Here is a 20,928-nt window from a genome sequence, read left to right as displayed (position 1 = left end):
GTGGATACTTGTCAGCCGATGGAATACCCTCCTAATGAGACTTTAGGTTCTTGCTTTCCCAGTATTTAGGAAGTAGCTCTCCAATATTTTAACTTTTGATTATTTTAATGGTCATTTTTAGTTTTAACTTTGACTCCAATTGTATCAGATTTATCACTATTTTATTCTCTGTGCTTTTTAATTGTGTTGTAAGCCACCATTAGTAATGGAATGAACAAGGCAGATTAAAAAAAACCACCACAACCCTTGACACACTTGTGTTCTCAGTTCCAAGCTTACTGACAAGCTATTAAAGCAAAAGGGGGGAAAAAGTGAAACAGTTGTGATCGCAGCAATAAGCAAAAGATTCATATCCATAAATGCAAAATAGAAGCTCAAACACGAGAGCTTTATATTTCTGCATAGCTAATGTAGATTTCATAACATGTTGACAAAAATAACTGACATTGTAAAAAAAATTATCATGTTTGCAATGATATAAAAAAAAACCCAGCAGTATAGATAAAAACTATCTGTTAATTTCTGATGAGCAGATGTTCTGGTTTGTGTTGATTCATTTCTAAGACAGCTATTTCTTCTCTGTTCCCGCCACCGCCGCCCTTACACTTATTTCCTGTGAAAGGTATTCAAACTTGTCCAAGTGAAATGGCTGAGATCCATCTGAATTAACAGCATCCTATTTAGCAATGGTGTGTTGGGATAACTGAAAACATTTCCTAAGAGATCATCTGTTAAGCAGAATTTTGGCTCTCAATGCATCATCACATCTGAATCTTATTCCGTCATAACTCCTTACTGAAGGGGAAAAGTAAGAAAATCTTAAACTGTAAAATTCCTTCCAACGAAACGGGAACTTTCTGATTAACTATATGCTTGTTTTGAAACACAGCCTCACCAATTAAACGAAATCATGAAATGCACATCTAAACATCAGAGTGTATTACAAGTTGAGCTTCTTCCGATCACATACAGCGTATCTGGCATGATTCCCATTATCTAGATGTCTATGGAGATTCTCAGTCATCCAGGTCAGGGTTGTTGTCCCTAAGGTGCTTTTTCAAGAGGAAATTGGACTTTCTGGTTTTTCTTTGAAGATGTTTTACTTCTCATTCAAGAAGCTTCTTCAGCTCTGACTGGATGGTGGGGGATGGAAAGATTTATTTATTTATTTATTTATTTCAATTTCAATTTATTTATTTGTTTCAATTTCAATTTTTTTTTTATTTGTGCCCTTCTCCAAATAGGACTCAGGGCGGTGAACAGCCAAAGTAAAAAACAGGACATACAAAATTTAAAAACAGTTTAAAATAATTAAATATTTTGGCCGTAAATTAAAACAACCCAATTTAAAATCAATTTAAAATTTAACTCAAGCCAGCCCAGCTAGTTGAAATAAATAGGTTTTCAGGGCCCGACGAAAAATCCGGAGGTCTGTTATTGTACGTATCTCTGGGGGGAGGTTGTTCCAGAGGGTGGGTGCCGCCACAGAGAAGGCTCTCCCCCTGGGGGTCGCCAGCTGACATTGTCTGGCGGACAGCACCCTGAGGAGGCCCACTCTGTGCGAGCGTACTGGCCAGTGGGAGGCTATTGGTGGCAGAAGGCAGTCTCCTAGGTACCCCGGCCCTAAGCCATCATTTATACTCCTTGCAGACAGCTGGTCATTTGCATTCTTTTAGATGTAAAAATGTAAGTAGATGAATAGGAATTGCATATAGCCATGCGGAAAGGTAACAGTATTCTATATTTTGCCAGACACTCTGTGCTGAGGTGAGATGTCATGCTGGCCACATGACTGTGGAAACTGCTGGCTCTTTGACTTAAGAAATGGAGATGAGCATCTCCCCCTAAAGTCAGTCATGACCAGGGGTGAAATGCTCCCGGTTCGGACTGGATCGCCCAATCGGGTAGCAATGGAGGCGGGTGGTTCGGAGAACCGGTAGCAAAAATCCCTGCCCCCCCCCATGCCCAGCTGAACCGCACAATCATCAGAGGCTTTTTTTTTTATTATTTTAAAAGCATTTTTTCTACAACCTCTTTGGCCAAAAAAAAATGCTTTTAAAAGTAAAAAAAAAAGCCTCTGATGATTGCGCGGCTCAGCTGGGATCCTCAAAGGCTTTTAAAAGAAAAAAACCCTTTTTTTCTTTTAAATCCCTCTGACGATCCAAGCTGAGTTGCCTGATCAGCAGAAACTTTTTTCCTCTTAAATGCCTCTGACGATCAGGCAAGTCAGCTTGGATCGTCAGAGGCATTTAAAAGAAAAAAAGTCTCTGCCGATCAGGCAACTCAGCTGGGATCGTCAGAGCCTTTTGAAAGCAAATTTTTACAACCTCTTCGCCGAAGAGGTTGTAGAAAAAATGGTTTTAAAAGTTAAAAAAAAAATTGGCCAGGCCCACCCAGTCACATTGTCCCCCCCCACCAAGCCATGCTCATAGAACTGGTAGTAACCAATTTTAGATTTCACCACTGGTCATGACTAGCAGAGTAAACCTTTATATTTTACTGTTTTATCAGCCAGGAGAGAATCCCAGCCTACAGAACAAAAGCAAGGGAATTCCATTCTTTCATTCAATAAGCGAAATAAAAGAATGATGCAATAGATTGTGAATATTTGGACTTTCAAGAACCATTGAACAAAGATTCCTAAGCAAATTCAGCTCCTATGGAAGAAGAGGACAGATGCTCATTTAAATTGGCAACTGGTAAAAAGAATAGGGAATGGAGTAAATAAAAGAACCATTTTCACCTTCACTAGATGTGCAAGATGAAATAACCAGGCACTGGAGTTGTGAGTAGTCCTTTCGAATTATACAAATGACCTGGAGTTCAAAAGAAGTAGGCAAGTTGATAGTATCAAGTTGTTCAAAGGGTAAAATTCAAGATGGATTGTGAAGAATTTAACTTGGATAAGGAAACGTCAAATTGCAAATTCCAATCAATCAATCAATCAATCAATCAATCAATCAGAAAAGAGCTGGAAGGGACCTTCAAGGTCTTCTAGTCCAACCCCTGCTCAAGCAGGAGACCTTGTATCATTTCAGACAAGTGACTGCCAGTCTCCTCTTAAAAACGTCCAGTGATGAAACACCCACAACTTCTGAAGGCAAGCTGTACCACTGATTAATTGTCCTCACTGTTAGGAAGCTTTTCCTTAATTCCAGGTTGCTTCTCTCCTTGATTAGTTTCCATCCATTGTTTCTTGTCTTGCCTTCTTTTGGTGCTTTTGAAAAATAAGTTAACCCCCTCCTCTTTGTGGCAGCCTCTCAAATACTGGAATATTGCTCTCATGTCTCCCCTAGTCCTTCTTTTCTCTAGACTAGCCAAATCCAAATCCTGCAACCATTTTTCATATATTTTAGTCTCTAGGCTTTTAATTGCCTTACTATCTCTTCTCTGCAATTTTTCCAAAGTCTCAATATCTTTATTGTAATGTGGTGACCAAAATGGGATTTTGATTCTATGCGTCTCTTTATACAATCAAGGATTGTATTAGCTTTTTTGGGGGGGCTGCTTTACACTTTAGTGTAAAGTGTTGGCTCAAAAATTCCAGTTGTGCCTTTACATTACTACATCACTAATACAAATATACTAATATATTTCCTGAAGTGACTGAAAGGAAAGGAATCTCAGAGATACAGTAGAAAATTCAATAATTGTGTTAACTCAGGATACAGCTGTTGTAAAAAACAAAACAAAGCAAAAAGAACATTCCAACAATATTAGGAAGGGCAATGAAAATAATAGCACTTGCTACAATAATGCCTTTATTGTACAGAAATTGGTAAAACCAAAATTGAAGTGTTGTGTACAGTTCTGATTATTACAGTTTAGAAAAGATATTACAAAGCAGCAAATAATGGCAACCAAATGATTAGGGGATATTGGATAAGCCTACATAACAAAACACAAAATGAAACAAACCGCCCCACCCCCAAAAATCCTTTTGCAGTTGAGCACTTTAGTTTGGAATGAAAGAAAGTAATGCATGACATGATAGTAGTTAAACTATGTGTGGTCTAGATAACATGGAAAAAGAGAAATGTTATTTCCCTCTAACTATGTTAGACCTCAAAATCATCCTTGAAACTAAATGCAGGGAGGTTCAGGGCTGGAAAATAGAGTATAGATATAGATAATATAGAATAGATAGATAGATAGATAGATAGATAGATAGATAGATAGATAGATAGATAGATAGATAGATAGACAGAGACATAGAGATCACTGGAGAAGAGCCTATTGCTGGAAAAGATTGAGGGCAAAAGAAGAATGGGACGACAGAGAATGGGGTGGCTGGATGGAGTCACTGAAGCAGTAGGCGTGAGCTTAAATGGACTCCAGAGGATGGTAGAGGACAGGAAGGCCTGGAGGAACGTTGTCCATGGGGTCACAATATATATATATATATATATATATATATATATATATATATATATATATATATATATATATATATATATATATATATATATATATATATATATATATATATATATATATTCATTCATTCTCAGGTTTTCGCGGGTGTTTGTATGTAGGTCTTTGGTTATTCGGGTTTTCTCCCGCGTAAAATTGGAGCTTTCTTGGCAACGTTTCGACGAAGTCTCATTCGTCATCTTCAGGCTGGTGTTCTCGGCTTCGTGCTCCTAGAAGGAGAACATCAGCCTGAAGATGACGAATGAGACTTCGTCGAAACGTTGCCAAGAAACCTCCAATTTTACGCAGGAGAAAACCCGAATAACCAAAGACCTACATACAAACACCCGCGAAAACCTCATCCTGTTCCTGTGTTCAACAGTGAAGGGACACAGGGCAGAAAACATTCTGCAGAAATCACAGGTCCAACTTCTCAATGAAAGTCCAGAAAGTCCAGTTGCCTCTTGAAAAAAAAAGCACCTTTGGGATATATTGGCAATGTGTCAGTTTTGGATAATTTTAAAATGAAATGAACATGGGCAGGGTCATGGAGAATCAGGTTAACAATGGCTACAAATTTTGATGCTGCTTATGGTTTCCTAAAACCATTGGCCACAGGCTTTGTGTACTGATTGCTGACAAGGGACAATGATTGGATTTAGAAATATATCTTGTTGGAACAGTACAACATAAAAAGCTGAACTGGATAGGTCTATGGGTTTAGTAGGGTTCTTCTTAATGATATAATATTGTAAGGGAAATAATTATGTTCTTAATAAACACAATTTTGATTTTTTTTCTTTAGTACCTACAAAAGCTCTAAAGATTTAGAATACTTAAAAGAATGACTGAAAAAGTGATACTGAAAATTATATAAATCCACCCATCCCAAATTAGCACACTTTTTACTTCAATCAAGGTATCCCTACAGACAAATTAAATATTACTGGAAGTCCTAGCAAGTTGCAGAAACTTTAATTTATGGCAAGCGTAATAAATGACTGATTCAATAAGAACATGTGCCATGGTTCACAGGGCTGGTATTAGCGATAAACAAAAACAAGCTTGTGGGATTTGGTAGACAGCATGAAAAATGTGACCCAGGGTAGTTATGGATCTCTGCCAATTCAATATAAATTTTCTGTCATCCCAACCTGAATATATGCATTGACTGATGACCAGTTTATGTTCTAAAATGCAGTAACTTAACAAGCAAAAGAAACACACTTTTTTCTGACTTATACCTGACTTATAATCAAATACCTCTGAACCTATTAGCTTAAAACTAACTGAAAAATCTGTTTCTTTATACAGAAAGCATTGCTTTTTAATGAATGATTGCTGAATGGAAAAAGAACATCTAATAAATTAATGCAAATCCAGCATGCTGTAGCTTATCATAAAGGGAGTACCATAATAATAATACAATAGGATGCTAGTATCTCTCTTCTATTATTTGTTTCTGACATTTCTGCATTGCCCAATTAACTCCTATATTTATATTTGGGATGAACAAAATGTATAACATCTAAATGAGAAAGGGAAAAAAAAACCCTCCAGTGACTAATGCTCAGAGATAGCATTCATTTATTCATTATTGAAATTAACCCACTTTCTAGCAAAAAAAAAATTGAGTGGGATAAAATAAATTATACAGTAAAATACCTGAGAAAAAAATTGCTAAGACCCCAAAGGTTGAATGAATAGCTAGATGCATATTTATTTGACAATTAATTTGACAGTTTAGGCTGTAGGTAAAGAGTGGTTATAATTAGGGCCCACTGACTGAGAAGGCCTCATCACATATTGCTTCATAAAATACTTCTCTGAATGACATGCAAAAAAAGTCCCCTCAGAGATGATGATGATGGTGATGATATAGCCATCATGATTAAAATTGTGGCTTTATCTCTCATAAATTGGACAAATTCTCTTTAAAGTCATATAATTTAGTTAAATCCATGTATTTAAGGGACATTAATTTTCCCTACAATAACTATATGCTGTATTAAGTTCATGCTACAACTTAATTTTGATTTATCACTTCACTAACAAGCTCAATTGAACTAATTTGAATTTATTACTAATAAATAAGCTAAAAAACAGTAGGCAGGAATAATCTTTTTCACAATGATGATACTTTAATTTACTCATTCACCATAATTTCAGGAGTTATTTTGGTCATTTGCTGCCAGTTTATATTCCATTGGTGTCTATATACAGTAAGAATAGTCACTCCTAGGTGTGATGAGCAGTTTACAAGTCAAATTAATAAATAAATAAAAATATTTATTTATTTTGCTCCGATGTTCACCACTTCTTTCTTACTACCATTGGAACACATTTACTCAATGTGTACAGATCATTATGAGCATACTTACCATTCTTTTTTTTTTTTTTTGCTTTTAACAATTGGGATCATTGTAAAGCTGACAATCTTATTGCTCAAACGTAATTCCAGCTATTTTTTAGAAACAAGTTAAAAAGTACAGGAAAAATCCCAGGAAAAATTCTGTCAGGAGCTCACTGCATACACTTGCCCATTGCGAGAATTGCATTCCTACCCACTGTTGCCTCTTTCATGAGCTACATAATCTTAAAACAACCTGTTCTCAGCAGTGCTAAATTGATAGAGAAGCCTGCTGCGATATACAGTACATTTTTTAAAAAATCCAAATATTCAGTCCCTATCAAATCACCATATCCTATATATTTATTGATACTATTCAAATTCTAAAATGTTTCTGAGTCAGGGCTCACCTTGAATAAGACAAACTTATTAATTCTGCTATTGTTTCTATTATTTTTGGTTTTACTATTATTATTATTATTATTATTATTATTATTATTATTATTATTATTGTTATTATTATTGTTATTATTGTTATTATTATTGGGAACTAGACTTGTGTGTTTAAGAAGGGCTGCAATATTGAATGATGAATGAATGAATGAACAAATAGCTTGCTTCTTCAAAAAGCTTGGCTGATAACCTACTTTTTAATGCCACTTTCTACAATTTTACATGGAACAAAGATTAAATTATCTAGCCTGTAATTTCCTGGATTCTCTTTTCCACCACAAAATATTATATTGGTTTAACCCTACTTTTCTAAAATGCATTGTTATTAATAATGCTGCAATATTACATTTGACTATCAGATGAATTCTAGTGGAATGAGGTGATTTGTCAATTTTTAATTTGCCAAGCAGACATACAGCATAACTTTCTGTCTTTTATTATTTGCTCCAGACCTGCTCTTTTCTCTTCTCCTGCATCCTGAAAACAGGCACTTTCATTTACATTTTTAAATAAAAATCTACTCTAGTATCTCCACACAAATGGCCAGAATCTGAAACTCTACATTGATAGTACAGTAATGGTCAAGGCATCAGGGTAGAAACTGGGAGATCAGCCTTAAGGCACCCAGCCAGATGGGCGAACTTGGGCCAGTCACTCTGTCTCAGTCCTAGGAAGAAGAATATCAATCAGAATACAGCTGGAAGAGACCTTGGAGGTCTTCTAGTCCAACCCCCTGCTCAAGCAGGAGACCCTATGCCATTTTAGACAAGTGATCAGTCTCTTCTTAACAACTCCAGTGATGAAGCACCTAGAACTTCTGCTGGGAAGCTGTTCCACTAGTTCAGGGGTCATCAACCTTTCAGACCTCAGGGACCACTAAATTCATAATTTTAAATCCTGCGGACCACTAATATGATCTACCTAATGACCGGGTGGGCGTGGCTAGGTGATCATGTGATTGGATGGGTGTGGCCAACTCAATGTCACTCACATCAAGGGGCACCACGCCGGCCTCTACTCGCCCCTCCCCTGCCAGCCAATCCTCATCTCCCCACCCGGGCTCCTTAGGGCCCCAACAGGAAGCAGTTGTTGGAGCTAAGCAGCCACCACGAGAAAGAATTGGCAAAACACCTGGCTCAGTTCAAATTGGATCTGACCGAGAAGGAGGCTCACTGAGAGCTAGGAGCATAGGCTTTCCAAGCAGAGGGAAGACCTATGGGAGTGCAAGGCAGGGTACTGGCACCTGGAGGCTCAGCGGGCTGAGATGGTCAGCCAGTTCCAGGCCATGAGGTAGTCCCACTGGAACAAGGCCTTCCAGCTCTTCGCCACCAACGGCGCTTCCCTCCAGCCCTTGCCCAAAGCCCCACGCCAGGAGACTGAAGCAGACTCCAAGTCAAAAATTTTGCCCCCCTCCAACCCACACAAAAAGACACCGAAAGGGGAGACTCTCTGCAGCAACATAAACGTTCATTGCACGTATCCGGCCCAGGGGTCTGAGGACCCCTGATTTAGTTCAACATAAAAAATGCAAATAATTTTTCCTAACAGTGAGGATAATTAACTAATGCAGCGGTCACCAACTGGTGGTCTGTGGACCATTTTTGGTCCATGAGAAAATAAAAATTATTTTATCCTCACTTTAAGATCAAGCTAACTTAAGTTCCAGGAATGTGAGCAGAGTATGTGGTGATATAATTAGATGGTGGATATGAGAATTGGTTTGGATTTAATTTACACAATGAAACTAACTCTGCCCCACATTTTTGTCAGTTTTTTGTTGTACCTTTTCCACTGACCAAACAAAAGATAATCAAATGAGAAGTAGGTTTTTCTTCTTCACTAAATCAACTCAGTGAATCTGAAGAGTTCCAATGCATAATGGTAGGTCAACACAATAAAGTTAATACAAGACCATAGGCATGCTTAATCAAACATTAGTGATAATACAATATACTTATACCATTCCCCACCAGGATTATATTTACAAATCTGTAAATGCTTTATTATATCTTGAAGACTTGTTTCAAATAATGTCTGATGATCAGTGATGAGAATAAACTCTCTTCTGTACAGATACTGGTTGAAATATTTAACTCTCCAAATTAAGCTCAGTATTTGTTCTATGTAGCTTTAAGTGAGCATGATAATAATAAAAAAAAAAGTATTGAGAATTCACTACCAGCTTTCATGGTGCATGATGCCGATGCCATATTGCGATGCTTCACAAGCCAATTTCACAGGAGGTAAGTGTGGGTTTTAATATTTGAGTGTTTGAAGTCATAATTTTGTTCACACTGTAGTTCCTACTGTAGTGACATGTTTAAGGAATGTCTCATAGTAGCTAAATTTGGCATGCATCTTATATAATTATTAACAAATCCTAAAAAGGAGTGTAGTTGCAACGTATCTTGTAACCTTGGGGCATTCATGATTGCTTCTATTTTCTCTGCATATTTGCGTAGGCTTGGTGATTCAATGGTATGACAACAATGGGTAATATTAGGTTTAAAAACTCACAGATACTGCACATCCAGAAAAAGCATCTAAAGCATTACAAGAGTCTGCAAAGTGATGAAAGGTGCCTGCTGAGGCAGACTCCATTTCTACGTCCACAAAACAAAAGGCAACCTAAAACCATCACAAACAACCCTCATGAATAACATCAAGCACATTTGCAAATGCTTCAGCATCTTGTATCTTCTTTCAGCTCCCTCCCTTTTAAATATTTTCTCTTTTGAAGTCAATTGATTTTGCTCTGAATGTTGCGGGCCATTTCCCATTTATGCACATATTCAGCTGCAGAGAACTACAGATGCAATTTGCAAATTGCATCACAGCATTTTTCCTAACCTGAATTTCACTTTTATCTAAGGTGATCTCATCTCTAGTAATTTACTTCTCTTACAGGAAATCTCAGATGACGTTTATCTATCCCACTCTGAAGAAATACCCTGGCAGAGAGTATATTTATTGCTGATCAAAACTGATGTATTTTCCCAGGCTGCTTATTCTATTTATGCATTTATGATTGAAGAATAATCTTTTGTTCATTGAATGTAGTTTCACTTTGCACTACTGATTGGGTAAAGCTGTCAGCCCTGCAAGGTAGACCATGTCAGGAAACAGACTCCACCACAACTCCTAGAACTTTATTAAAGGGTATAATAACAGAATCTTGAAAGCCTGACAGAGATTCTCTCTCCTTCTTCTCATCCTAAAGACAATCAAACTAGGGAAATCTTGGTTCTTTCTTACTCCCTGCTACCTTCCAGGATTAAGCTGGTTTTTACATAATGGTTGCTGAGGATTCTTCTAGGCCAGTGATGGCGAACCTATGGCACGGGTGCCACAGGTGGCACGCGGAGCCATTTTGGTGGGCACGCAAGTATTGCCCTAGCTCAGCTCCAGCGCGCATGCTGTTTCCGGCCTCCGGAAGGCCTCTGGGGGGGATGGGGAAGGCTGCTTTTGCCCTCCCCAGGCTCCTAGAAACCCTCTGGAGCCTGGGGAGGGGGAAAAATGGGCCTGCCGGGTCCACCGTGCCATCGCGTGCCAAAAGCAGGGGGAAATGGGGGGGGTCACATGCGCATGCACGGGAGGGCGGGGTGCATTGAATTATGGATGTGGGCACACGCACCCGCAACCCCCCATGCTTCCCCCGGTTTTGGCACGCGACGGCAAAAAGGTTAGCCATCACTGTTCTAGGCCATCTCCATATTCCTCCAGAAAAGCAGAAAACAAATTGTTTCTGGTCCATGATTTGATATTCAGACTTTTCCCCCCATACAAATTAACAACCAATAGAGACGCGGATGAACGAGATGTTACATGGAAGTTTTTCTTTAGGGCACAGATGTCAAACTCACGTGTCACATTTCCGTCATAGGACATTTCAAGACATTTTTCATATTTGCAGAGCTGGGGTGGCCGTGGCCTGCACATGATGCATCTGGCCTGTGGGCCACCAGTTTAACACCCCTGCTTTAGGACAAAAGGGAGCTGATTTGACATGAACCACATGAAGAAACGTGTTATATAGGCTTAGCTACAATGGTTAAAAAAGTAAATGCACAAATTCATACCAAAATTCAGAAGATAGGAAGCAAATTTTGGCTCCACCAATGTGCTTCATCTAAATTCATCGCTAAAGTAGTCTTTGAAGTACAGCATTCATTTAGCAACTATTCAAAGTTACAACGGCAGTAAAAAAAAGTGACTTATAACCAGTCCTCGCATTTATAATTTGTGGCATCCCCACGATCATCAAAATTTGGTCTTTTGCCACTGGAATGTATTTACAACTGTTGTCCTGGGGTCATGTGATTGCCATTTGCAATCTTCCCAGCTGGTTACCAACTAGCAAAGTCAAAAGGGGAGGCTGGACTCATTTAACAATTGCAATGATTTGCTTAACCACTATGGCCAAAAATGTTGTGTGGCTCACCTAACAATTGCCTTGCTTAGAAACAGAAATTTTAGTTTATATTTGTAAGTTGAGGACTACCTGTAGTCCATCATGGTGACTCTCATTATCTCCCAAAAAGTCAAGTGCAGTCTTTGGATTTTAAAACGTTGCCTGCTGTAAGTATTGAAAAAATATTTAAATTTACTTTAAAAAACAAAAATAGAAGTCTGTTGGCTTGATTTCATTCCTCAATTTATTATCTCCTTCCTTTCTCTCTTTTATCTACTTGCTTTCAATTTAGAAGAATTCCTCAGAGTGGGAACCTCCATTTGCTTAGGTTACTCAATCAAAGATCCTGTGCAGCAGTAGTTAAATATTTATGGTAATATGTTATATTTGGCTCCTGACCAATTCCTACGTTCCAGAACCAGTGCTTTGCAGAATTATTATACATTCATGTAGTACTTTCACAGATATAAATACTTCCATCGTGATAATCTTATTTTTCTCCAAAATCTAATTTATGAAAAGATTCTGAATGAAAAGGATTAAAATCACAACTTTTTTGGAAGGACTTTCCACAGGACAAATTGTAAAGAGAATCCATACTATAGCATCACTGAGAATGTAGGAAACTCCTATAATTTGTACACTTTTTTCACTTATTTATGATTTAGCAGGTTCACAATTTCATCAACGCAATATATTAAAACAAAAACAACCACCTTCTATCTGTGTATGCTCCAATATTATTCTACTCTAACATAAGCAGAGTTTTTCGGAATTAGGTTTTCTTTCATCCCACACACACAAATTCTCTGAATTGATTCCTATTGGAATCCTTTGTAATAGACCTAGACTTTGTCATCTACAAAGCACCAATTAATCCCCCCTGCCCAAATCACAACCCAAAATACAAAACAGTCTGAAGATTTACCTCATAGGGCCTACTAGCCTCTCACAGCAATTCTACTGTACTTGTGTTTTAATACTGCAGATGAGTTAAAAAGGCAGACATTCATTTTGTGTTTCTCATATACAAACATCACAACGTATATCACCAGCTTTTTTCTTTCTGCTTCAAAAAGCCAGATCCCCAAACCCACACGGTTTAGCTTAGAGAAGGTGACTTCAGCCCACTACCCCTGCCACTCGATATCTTATCAAGATTTTAAGTAGGAGGCTAATATGTCGTGAAAGCAAGCTGTCAAGAAGAAAGTGAAATCCTCTGGTATACTGTAGCTTTTGGGATCTGAAATACAGAGAGAAGGGAGAGCCCAAAAAGTGACAGGCTTTTGAGGACATGATCTCTGAAGAAATGTATCCTTATTGACTTTTTGCCCTCGTAGGATTTTGGCTTTCCTCAACTCTGGTGAAATATGTGGAGATTAATTGTAGATTAATTTGACCCCCTGTGCATAAAGGATTGTGAGATCATTTCAGGAAAGCTAATCAGCTTTTGTCTTTGAAAGCCTATGCCTTCTTTTTCTAATCCACTTTTGTTGCAGTTGTTGTTCCAACAAAATGCGTGCCTTGTACCTTATAACAGCTTTGGGCATTTGTCTATAGTGTACAGAGAATGCTTCTCAAAAGACAAGTTAATTTTTTTCCCCCTGAACTAGAAACTCAGTTTGGAGCCCAATTGGCACATGCATTTGTTTTACATTCAATGTTTGCTTGGCATAATTGCCAGTCCCTGGCAGCTACTACTGTGCTTGTCTTTGTCTCCCATGACTGTGGGTTCCAGCACTGAAGCCAACACCTGTGGCTGCATAAAAGGCTAAGTACAGCAGCTGCCGGACTCAGATGTCCACAGAGAAATAAAATTCTAAAGCATACGAGTGTGGATGTGTAGCTGGCTTCCTCCTTTCACGCTTTTCAAAGCTTCCTTGGATGCCTGAAATGCAGGATCCTCATTTATCAACTGTCTGTCAACCAATGTGACTGACCTGAGGTTTAGGAGTGGCCTTGAATACCCTCATTTAACTAATGCTGCCTTAAGTGATGCCAATCAGATAGCGCTGAAGTAACTTCCCGGAAATGGGTTGCTTTGAGAGATATCCTACTGTGCAGTCCTAAAGGCGCTTTTTCCAAAAAGTCAACTAGTCTTTCTTTCTTTCTTTCTTTCTTTCTTTCTTTCTTTCTTTCTTTCTTTCTTTCTTTCTTTCTTTCTTTCTTTTTTCCTTTGAAAACATTTTGCTTTTCATTCAAGAAGCTTCTTCAGTTTTTGATAAGGAGAGAACCATTTTCAAAGGAAAAACAAAAAGAAGAACAAGAAAGTCCAGTTGCCTTTTGGAAAAAGCACCTTTGGGTCAACGATGACCTGGATGATTGAGAATCTCCATAGACATTCTAGTATACTGTGAGCCTTGCTCTACTCCAGCATCACTAGGGAGGTCTATCTGAGATACTGGTCTGGCAGCAATGTTTGTTGTGTATTCCACAACACTTTCTTATTGAGCTTAAATTTATAATGAAAAGCACACACCAGTAAGATGTGTGAAAGCTGCTGTTTTATATGAACAAAATGCTGAATGCATATCAGTAAATACTGATATGCAATTTCCATGAAGCAGTGTTGAATACCCATTACCTGCTTCATGCAGATCGGTATCATACTCGCATTAAAAACCACAGACAGCAGTGCAGTTCTGAATTGCTTCTGTTTACTTCATGTATAATTTGGTGCAATGTGCAGAGCAGGAGATGGAAACTTTTCCCTAAAATCAAATCTTATCAGCTGCAAACCCTGCTGATCAGTCAGGAAACATATCTGTAACAGCAATAATCCTATTTTAACTTCAAAATCATAAAACAGCAGTAGCAATAGCACTTAGACTTCCCCATAGTGCTTTACACACTCTCTGAGCGGTTTACAAATGTCAGTATATTGCCCTCATTTTATTGACCTCGGAAGGATGGAAGGCTGAATCAACCTTGAGCCCTGTCAGGATCGAACTCCAGACTGCGGGCAGAGTTAGCCTGCAATACAGCCATCCAACCACTGCGCCACCAGGGCTTAAATACATTGAATACAAATAAAGGAAAAAATACTTTAGCTTTGCTATATTTCTGATCTTAACATCCAAAATAAATTTAGTAGGATCAGTTACATGTAAAATTCACATGTAACTTTAAAATCAGCTAATATGACTGAATTGCATATCTTTGTTTCTAAATGCTGTAAATATGGCATGCTTATCAGTGGTGACAGAGTCTCAGCAAGTAACAGGCAATTAAGTAGATCGAAAACTAATTGCTGAATGCAATGCGGATAGAGATCTTCAAGAATTCTAGAGCTAGTTATAGTCTAGGAAGCTGAAAAACATTGCAATGTTCTAGTACCGAGAAAATTGGTAATAATAACAATATACAGGTTATCCTTGATTTACAATCGGTTGCAACCATTTGAAGTTACAAAGGACCTACCAGGGGGTACTTATGACCTAGATTCAAAGTTCTGATGGTCGCCCCCATGCAATCACATCACCATACTTTGGGCACTCAGCAACTGGCCTGCATTTATGGCTGTCTGCACCATTCTGTGGTCACATGACCATGTTTAACAACGATATTCCAAAAATTTTACATTTATTTTCAGTTTTCAGCAAAATCGGCCCATAACTCACTTAACAATCACACAAAAATAGGTTGCAAAATCATCATCAGTTACAACTACCGTGTTTTCCCGAAAATAAGACCCTGTCTCAGGGGTAAAATGCTCCCAGTTTGGACCGGATCACCCATGCGGTAGCGATGGTGGCGGGTGGTTCGGAGAACTGGTAGCAAAAATCCTTGCCCCCCCCCCCCCCATGCCCAGCTGAGCTGCACAATCATCAGATGCTGGTTTTTTTTTTAAATTTTAAAAGCATTTTTTCTACAACCTCTTCAGCCGAAAAAATGCTTTTAAAAGTAAAAAAAAAAAGCCTCTGATGATCCCGCGGCTCAGCTGGGATCATCAGAGGCTTTTAAAAGCATTTTTTCTACAACCTCTTCCGCCGAAGAGTTGCCTAATCGTCAGAGGCTTGTAAAAGCATTATGGTTTAACATGAGGACTACCAGGAATTTGTTAAATATATTTATATTCTTATACACTCAAATTTCAGTTTGAAAACCAAGAAGAAAACTTGGTTTTCTGACTGTTTCGGTTTAAATGATATTTAGCTGAAAAACACATTTAGTTTACAACTGAGAAAGTGATGTTTGAGTAGTGATTTGCGGGTGCTTTATAGTCTAAGGCACAGGTGTCAAACTCGATCATGTGACATCATGTGACATATCATGGCTGTTTTTGCCTTTGTGGATGGGCGTGCCCTGCGTGTGATGCATTTGGCCTGCGGGCCGCCAGTTTGATATCCCAGGTCTAAGGGTAAAGAGAGTAAAAAGCATGTAAGCCTACTATAAAAATTGCTTCATGAAGTTATAGTTAAGTAGCTAGTTAGAGAGAGGCACATCATTGCAAAGCAGCTGTTTCAAGCTATCTTCAATATTATACCCAAGAAATACTACCTCAGCTCTTTAACACCATGACTAGTACTTATTACTACTAATATCTGCTGCAGAGGATTGAGGGATTAATTTGAGCTGTTTTTTGAAAGAGGTTTAGGAAAATGAGTAAAGAGGAAAAGTGGATGCTAGGATGCACACATTTATGTCAGCTAAAGGTTATTTCATCAAATATGTTTGTCATTTTGATCCTTGGCAAGAAAGATTGTGATATCAAGTGGTTAACCAGTAAATTAGCAAGACTTTTCATTTCGTTCATGCTATAGGCTAGCAGAGCAACCATTCTGGATTTTTTCATATGAATGCATAAAAATTTTACCAATCTCCATCTCAAAAATGTATTCATAATATTCCAAGATTTTTGTATAGTTTCTTGAGGAATAGTTTACAAATCATATTTCAGGGAAGAAAATTCTGAAACTGCCTGTGGTATGCTGTCACATATTTCAAAATGGTGAGCCTATAATTTATCTTTGGAATTTAGAAGAGAAAGGGGGAATTTGGTTTTTTTTAAACGGAACTATCACTGTTTATTTATTTTTCTGTCTTATTTACTATATTATGCTCACCCAAAACAAATTGCAAAGCAGAACCAAGTGAAACCAAAGCTTTTTTATCTGAACATTTTAAAAACACAAAAAGAACAAACAGAACTAGGCACAAATAAAATAGTACAATGTAAGGATTATTTTCATAAAGAGCTGCACAAAATTACCAATACAATAAATCATACAAGAAAAGATTACAAATTAAATGAAATAATTTTAATAAGAAAGAAAATGTGCATGTGTCCATTTTTGTAGCAATGCAGCAGAAATAAACTAGAATCTCAAATACTTCTGACATATCTCCTATGACCATGATGGTGAACCTATGGCACGCATGCTAGAGGTGACACGGAGCGCTCCCTCTGTGGGCACGCGAGCAGTCACCCCAGTTCAGCTCTGCTGCGCATGTGTGTGCGCCTCCTGCTGGCCAGCTGGTCTTTGGGTCTCTGCCGCGCATGCGTGGGGGGCATGCGGGGGGCCGCACAGACATGCACGGGGAGGCAGGGCGTGTGCGGGGGCCCCCACTGCAAAATGGACACAAATTAAATCATTCAGATTTCTAGCACAATTCTAGCACCCGAACGAATTTGCTTCAGGACTGTCATATATATCCAGCAAAACATAAAAGTTACTCTTTAGTGGAGGAACAGCTTTAGTGGATGAACAGTGGACAGTGAGATGGGAAGCATATAAACTTAATAAATGTGGAAGAAATCTCTCTTGGGGTCTCTTCTTTCTATGACACATAGTCAAGAACAGGAATTGAGTTCAGAGCACTAAACGTTGTTTACATGCTACACAAGAATCTGATCTACTAATGGTCAAACCCAACTGGTGCTAGATAAGGTCAGTGGAATTCATGTGAGCTGGACTTGGGCCTCTTGTGGGAGCATAGTGATTCCAAACTGATGACATATTTGATCCCCACACTCGGGCTTAGCCTGCTCATCTCCTACACACATGGCTACATCTCTCCATAGGTGAGTGTTATGAAGGGGAACATTACTTACCCCTATCGGTGTCATAAAGGAAGACAAAGCGATTCCATTTATAATGGCCCAGCAAACTTAGCAACGCTCCTTGTAAGGAAGGCCTCAGTTGCAGCACAAACTGGCTTTCACCCTCTGTGGGGAAACTGGGTGTGATGAGGGAGATGTGCAAGGCGCTGCAGAATGAGGTCAAGGTGTGTACTGATCTTTTATCGTACAGTCCAAAAATAGCAAAAACTCCTCGTGAGTACTGGGAGCAGACTGAAAGGAAACATAAAACATATAATTAAAACAACATAGCAACAATAGGCAACATCTACGGTTCCAATCTAAACTTAAAGGATATGGATCTTATCTTGCTGATGATATCTAGATTTAGATCTAGATCCAGACTATATAGAAAATGCTTCCTTTCTGTGCCTTGAGCACATGGTAATATGGAAAGTTGTAGCTTTCTTCATGAAGATACACATTACCAATCAAAATAAATTCTTATTATATACTTCAACTAATTATTTGGTTTGCTTTCTGTGAATAATTACAGAAAGTAGTCTTCAATTCAGGATAAACAGTTCAGATGATAGCTGAAATTTATAATGCATTTTATGTCAAATTAATAGTAAAATTAAATTAGCCGTAAATTAGCTTTTATGAAGAAATTCTATTTTTTACAATTAACTTGAACATCATAGCACAATTTACAAATCATCCGATAATTACCGATGTTCTACAATAAGATTTTAAAGTATCTTTACTTGAAATATAGATGAATATGAAAAGCAGAACTCCAAAGAATCCAACAATTGAGTAGACCTGATAATATAATCTACAGTTTCTTTATCAAGTTCATGCTCATTCCATTCCTAAGAAGACCTGGTAAATTTCATTATTAACAAAACCAGCACTGGTGTTTTAATATTTTTCTTCACATTTCATATATTAAAGTAGCACCAACTGGAAAAAAATGTTTAACAAGTTTTTCACAAATTCAAAAGATAAGGAATTCTAGCACCTTCTGGAAATTTAAAGTCTGTTTTTACTGCACCACATGTCTATGAATTTGGATAAGTGTAATAAAAACAAGCAGCAAATACATGAGTAGGTAAAGACAGGTAATACCCATCCTAACACAAGTCCTGTAGTCACATTATCTCTTTTGGCACCTAACAGGTCTTGCAAGATTGTTTTAATGACATCATTATTTGTATGTCTAAAAATATTGATAGATCCATGGTACCCTATAAAGTAAAATGGTGAATGGCTGAAACTCCATACAGGTAGTCCTCGACTTACAACAGTTCATTTACTGACAGTTCAATGTTACAATGGCTCCGAAAAAAGTGACTTATTACCGTTTTTCACCCTTACGACATTGTAGCACCCCTATGGTTACATGATCAAAATTCAGACCCTTGATAACCGACTCATCTTTATGATGGCTGCAGTGTCCTGGGGTCATGTGATCAGCTTTTGCGACCTTCTGACAAGCAAAGTCAATAGGTAATCCAGATTCACTTAACAACCATGTTACTAATATAACAAATGCAACAATTCACTTAACTGTGGCAAGAAAAGTCGTAAAATGGGGCAAACTCATTTAACAAAAGTTTCACTTAGCAACATAAATTTTTGGGCTCAATTGTGGTCGTAACTCGAGGACTACCTGTCCTCGAGTTACCCTCTTGGGTACCCTCTTGACATACCTGTTTGTCTTGTTTGTTTTTTGCACTAGCAGATGAAGTTATTTTACTTCTTTCCATTCCTAAGAAGACCTGGTAAATTTCATTATTAAACAAGACAAACAGATATTTCAAGAGGGTGATAAAAGTAACCAGAAGGTTTGTGGAAGAAGAGAGAATGACTAGAAGATTCTTTCTCGCTCCTACCCACCCTCGAAAAAAAACCCCAATAGATATTTTCTGCCACCATCTCTTTTTCTTTTCCATAACCAAAGTTACAGGGTTATAAAGAAAGAAAATACATTCCCTTTTCTACCACATCACACACAGAAAACTCTAACCCTTTCCTACCATGTAGAGATTTTTTTGAATTTGAGCCCCATTATCTTTTGCATTGTGCTTTTATATGCAAATGCACAGAACGAAAAGAGGGGGGAAAAAACCAAAGCACAGTAACCAAACAGGAAAAAAGTGAAATAAAAAACAGGACTAACAAGGATAAATTTACACTTAGAAATCATTCAGTCCAATTTTCATACACATCATCAAACCTTCATTACACTGAGTAATCTGTTTTGATAAATTTGTAAATTCTACATTTTTGGATTATAATTTAAGGGTATTATATTGGTACTGCGTTTCCCCCGAAAATAAGACCCTGTCTTATATTTTTTTGAACCCCGAAACAAGCGCTTGGCCTTATTTTCAGGGAGGTCTTATTATTTTGGGGCATGTGGAGCAAGATGGGGCTCCTCTTGTCATTTTACCTGATTTCTAGCTCTGCGTTTTAATATTTTTGGGGAGGGCTTATTTTCAGGGGGAGGTTTATTTTAGCGCATGCGCTCATTGGGAAAACAGGGTATTCATAACAATATTAATACATTTATGGATGTTAAATGATAAATGGGGCAAGAGTGGAGAAAATAAGTATCTCTTAATCTATTTAACATTTCCAACATAGTGAAATTGACAGGCAACCTTTTTAAAATATTCTCTGGTGAGTCCCCCTACCCCAAAAGTACAAGAAAACCTTTTGTTCAATTAATCTCATCTTACTTAATATTCTTTCAGCTACTCAGCCATTGATTTATTAATGTAAGATATTTCATATTTTCCTTCAAGGGAGCTTGCAAATAATATCCATCCCTGTGATACTGGTAAATTATTTATTTAAAGGGGGAAAAAAACACACCACACCACATAAAAGGCCATTATTACAATCACCAAAATGATCACTACAGATTTAATTTTTCTAAATATGCATCCAGAATGCCAGTTAGTTTCCAAATATTTTCAGATTTTCTGGCAACCTTCAGAAAGCCAGATTGTGCAGAATATGGTAATCGACGATTTTTCTTGTCTATACTCTATGTGGCTGCTATCAATATTTTGCATCCACATTTAATCAGAAACCAGATGATCAGGAAGGAGAATGTTTAATAGTCTTCTAATCACACGAAGGCAAATTCTTTATTTTAGTGATCTATCTGGAGAGACCTAGACCTTCTTAGACAAGGGTTTCCAACTCAACGCCCGTGGGCCACATCTGTCCCGCAGGGTGCTTAGATCTGTCCCGCGGGGTCACCCT

At 37.9% G+C, this 20,928-nt stretch overlaps 1 protein-coding gene across 5 annotated transcripts in view; it reads right to left on the bottom strand.

Moving 5' to 3' along the window:
• GRIA4 (glutamate ionotropic receptor AMPA type subunit 4) overlaps window positions 1-20,928 on the bottom strand; it is a 281,742-nt gene that overhangs the window by 152,821 nt on the left and 107,993 nt on the right. For all 5 annotated transcript variants that reach the window (XR_015734379.1, XM_087894635.1, XM_060686217.2 and 2 more), the window contains exon 3: window positions 17,683-17,922. Coding sequence is in view for 4 of the 5 variants with exons in the window: in XM_087894635.1 (XP_087750761.1) it covers window positions 17,683-17,922 (240 nt within the window). In the remaining variant the exon portion in view is untranslated. The remainder of the gene's footprint in view (window positions 1-17,682; window positions 17,923-20,928) is intronic.

This window comes from Pantherophis guttatus, chromosome 5 (assembly GCF_059756535.1).
Source record: "Pantherophis guttatus breed Tessera chromosome 5, ASM5975653v1, whole genome shotgun sequence".
Lineage (NCBI taxonomy): Eukaryota > Metazoa > Chordata > Lepidosauria > Squamata > Colubridae > Pantherophis > Pantherophis guttatus.
This window is presented reverse-complemented; position numbering and strand designations above follow the sequence as displayed.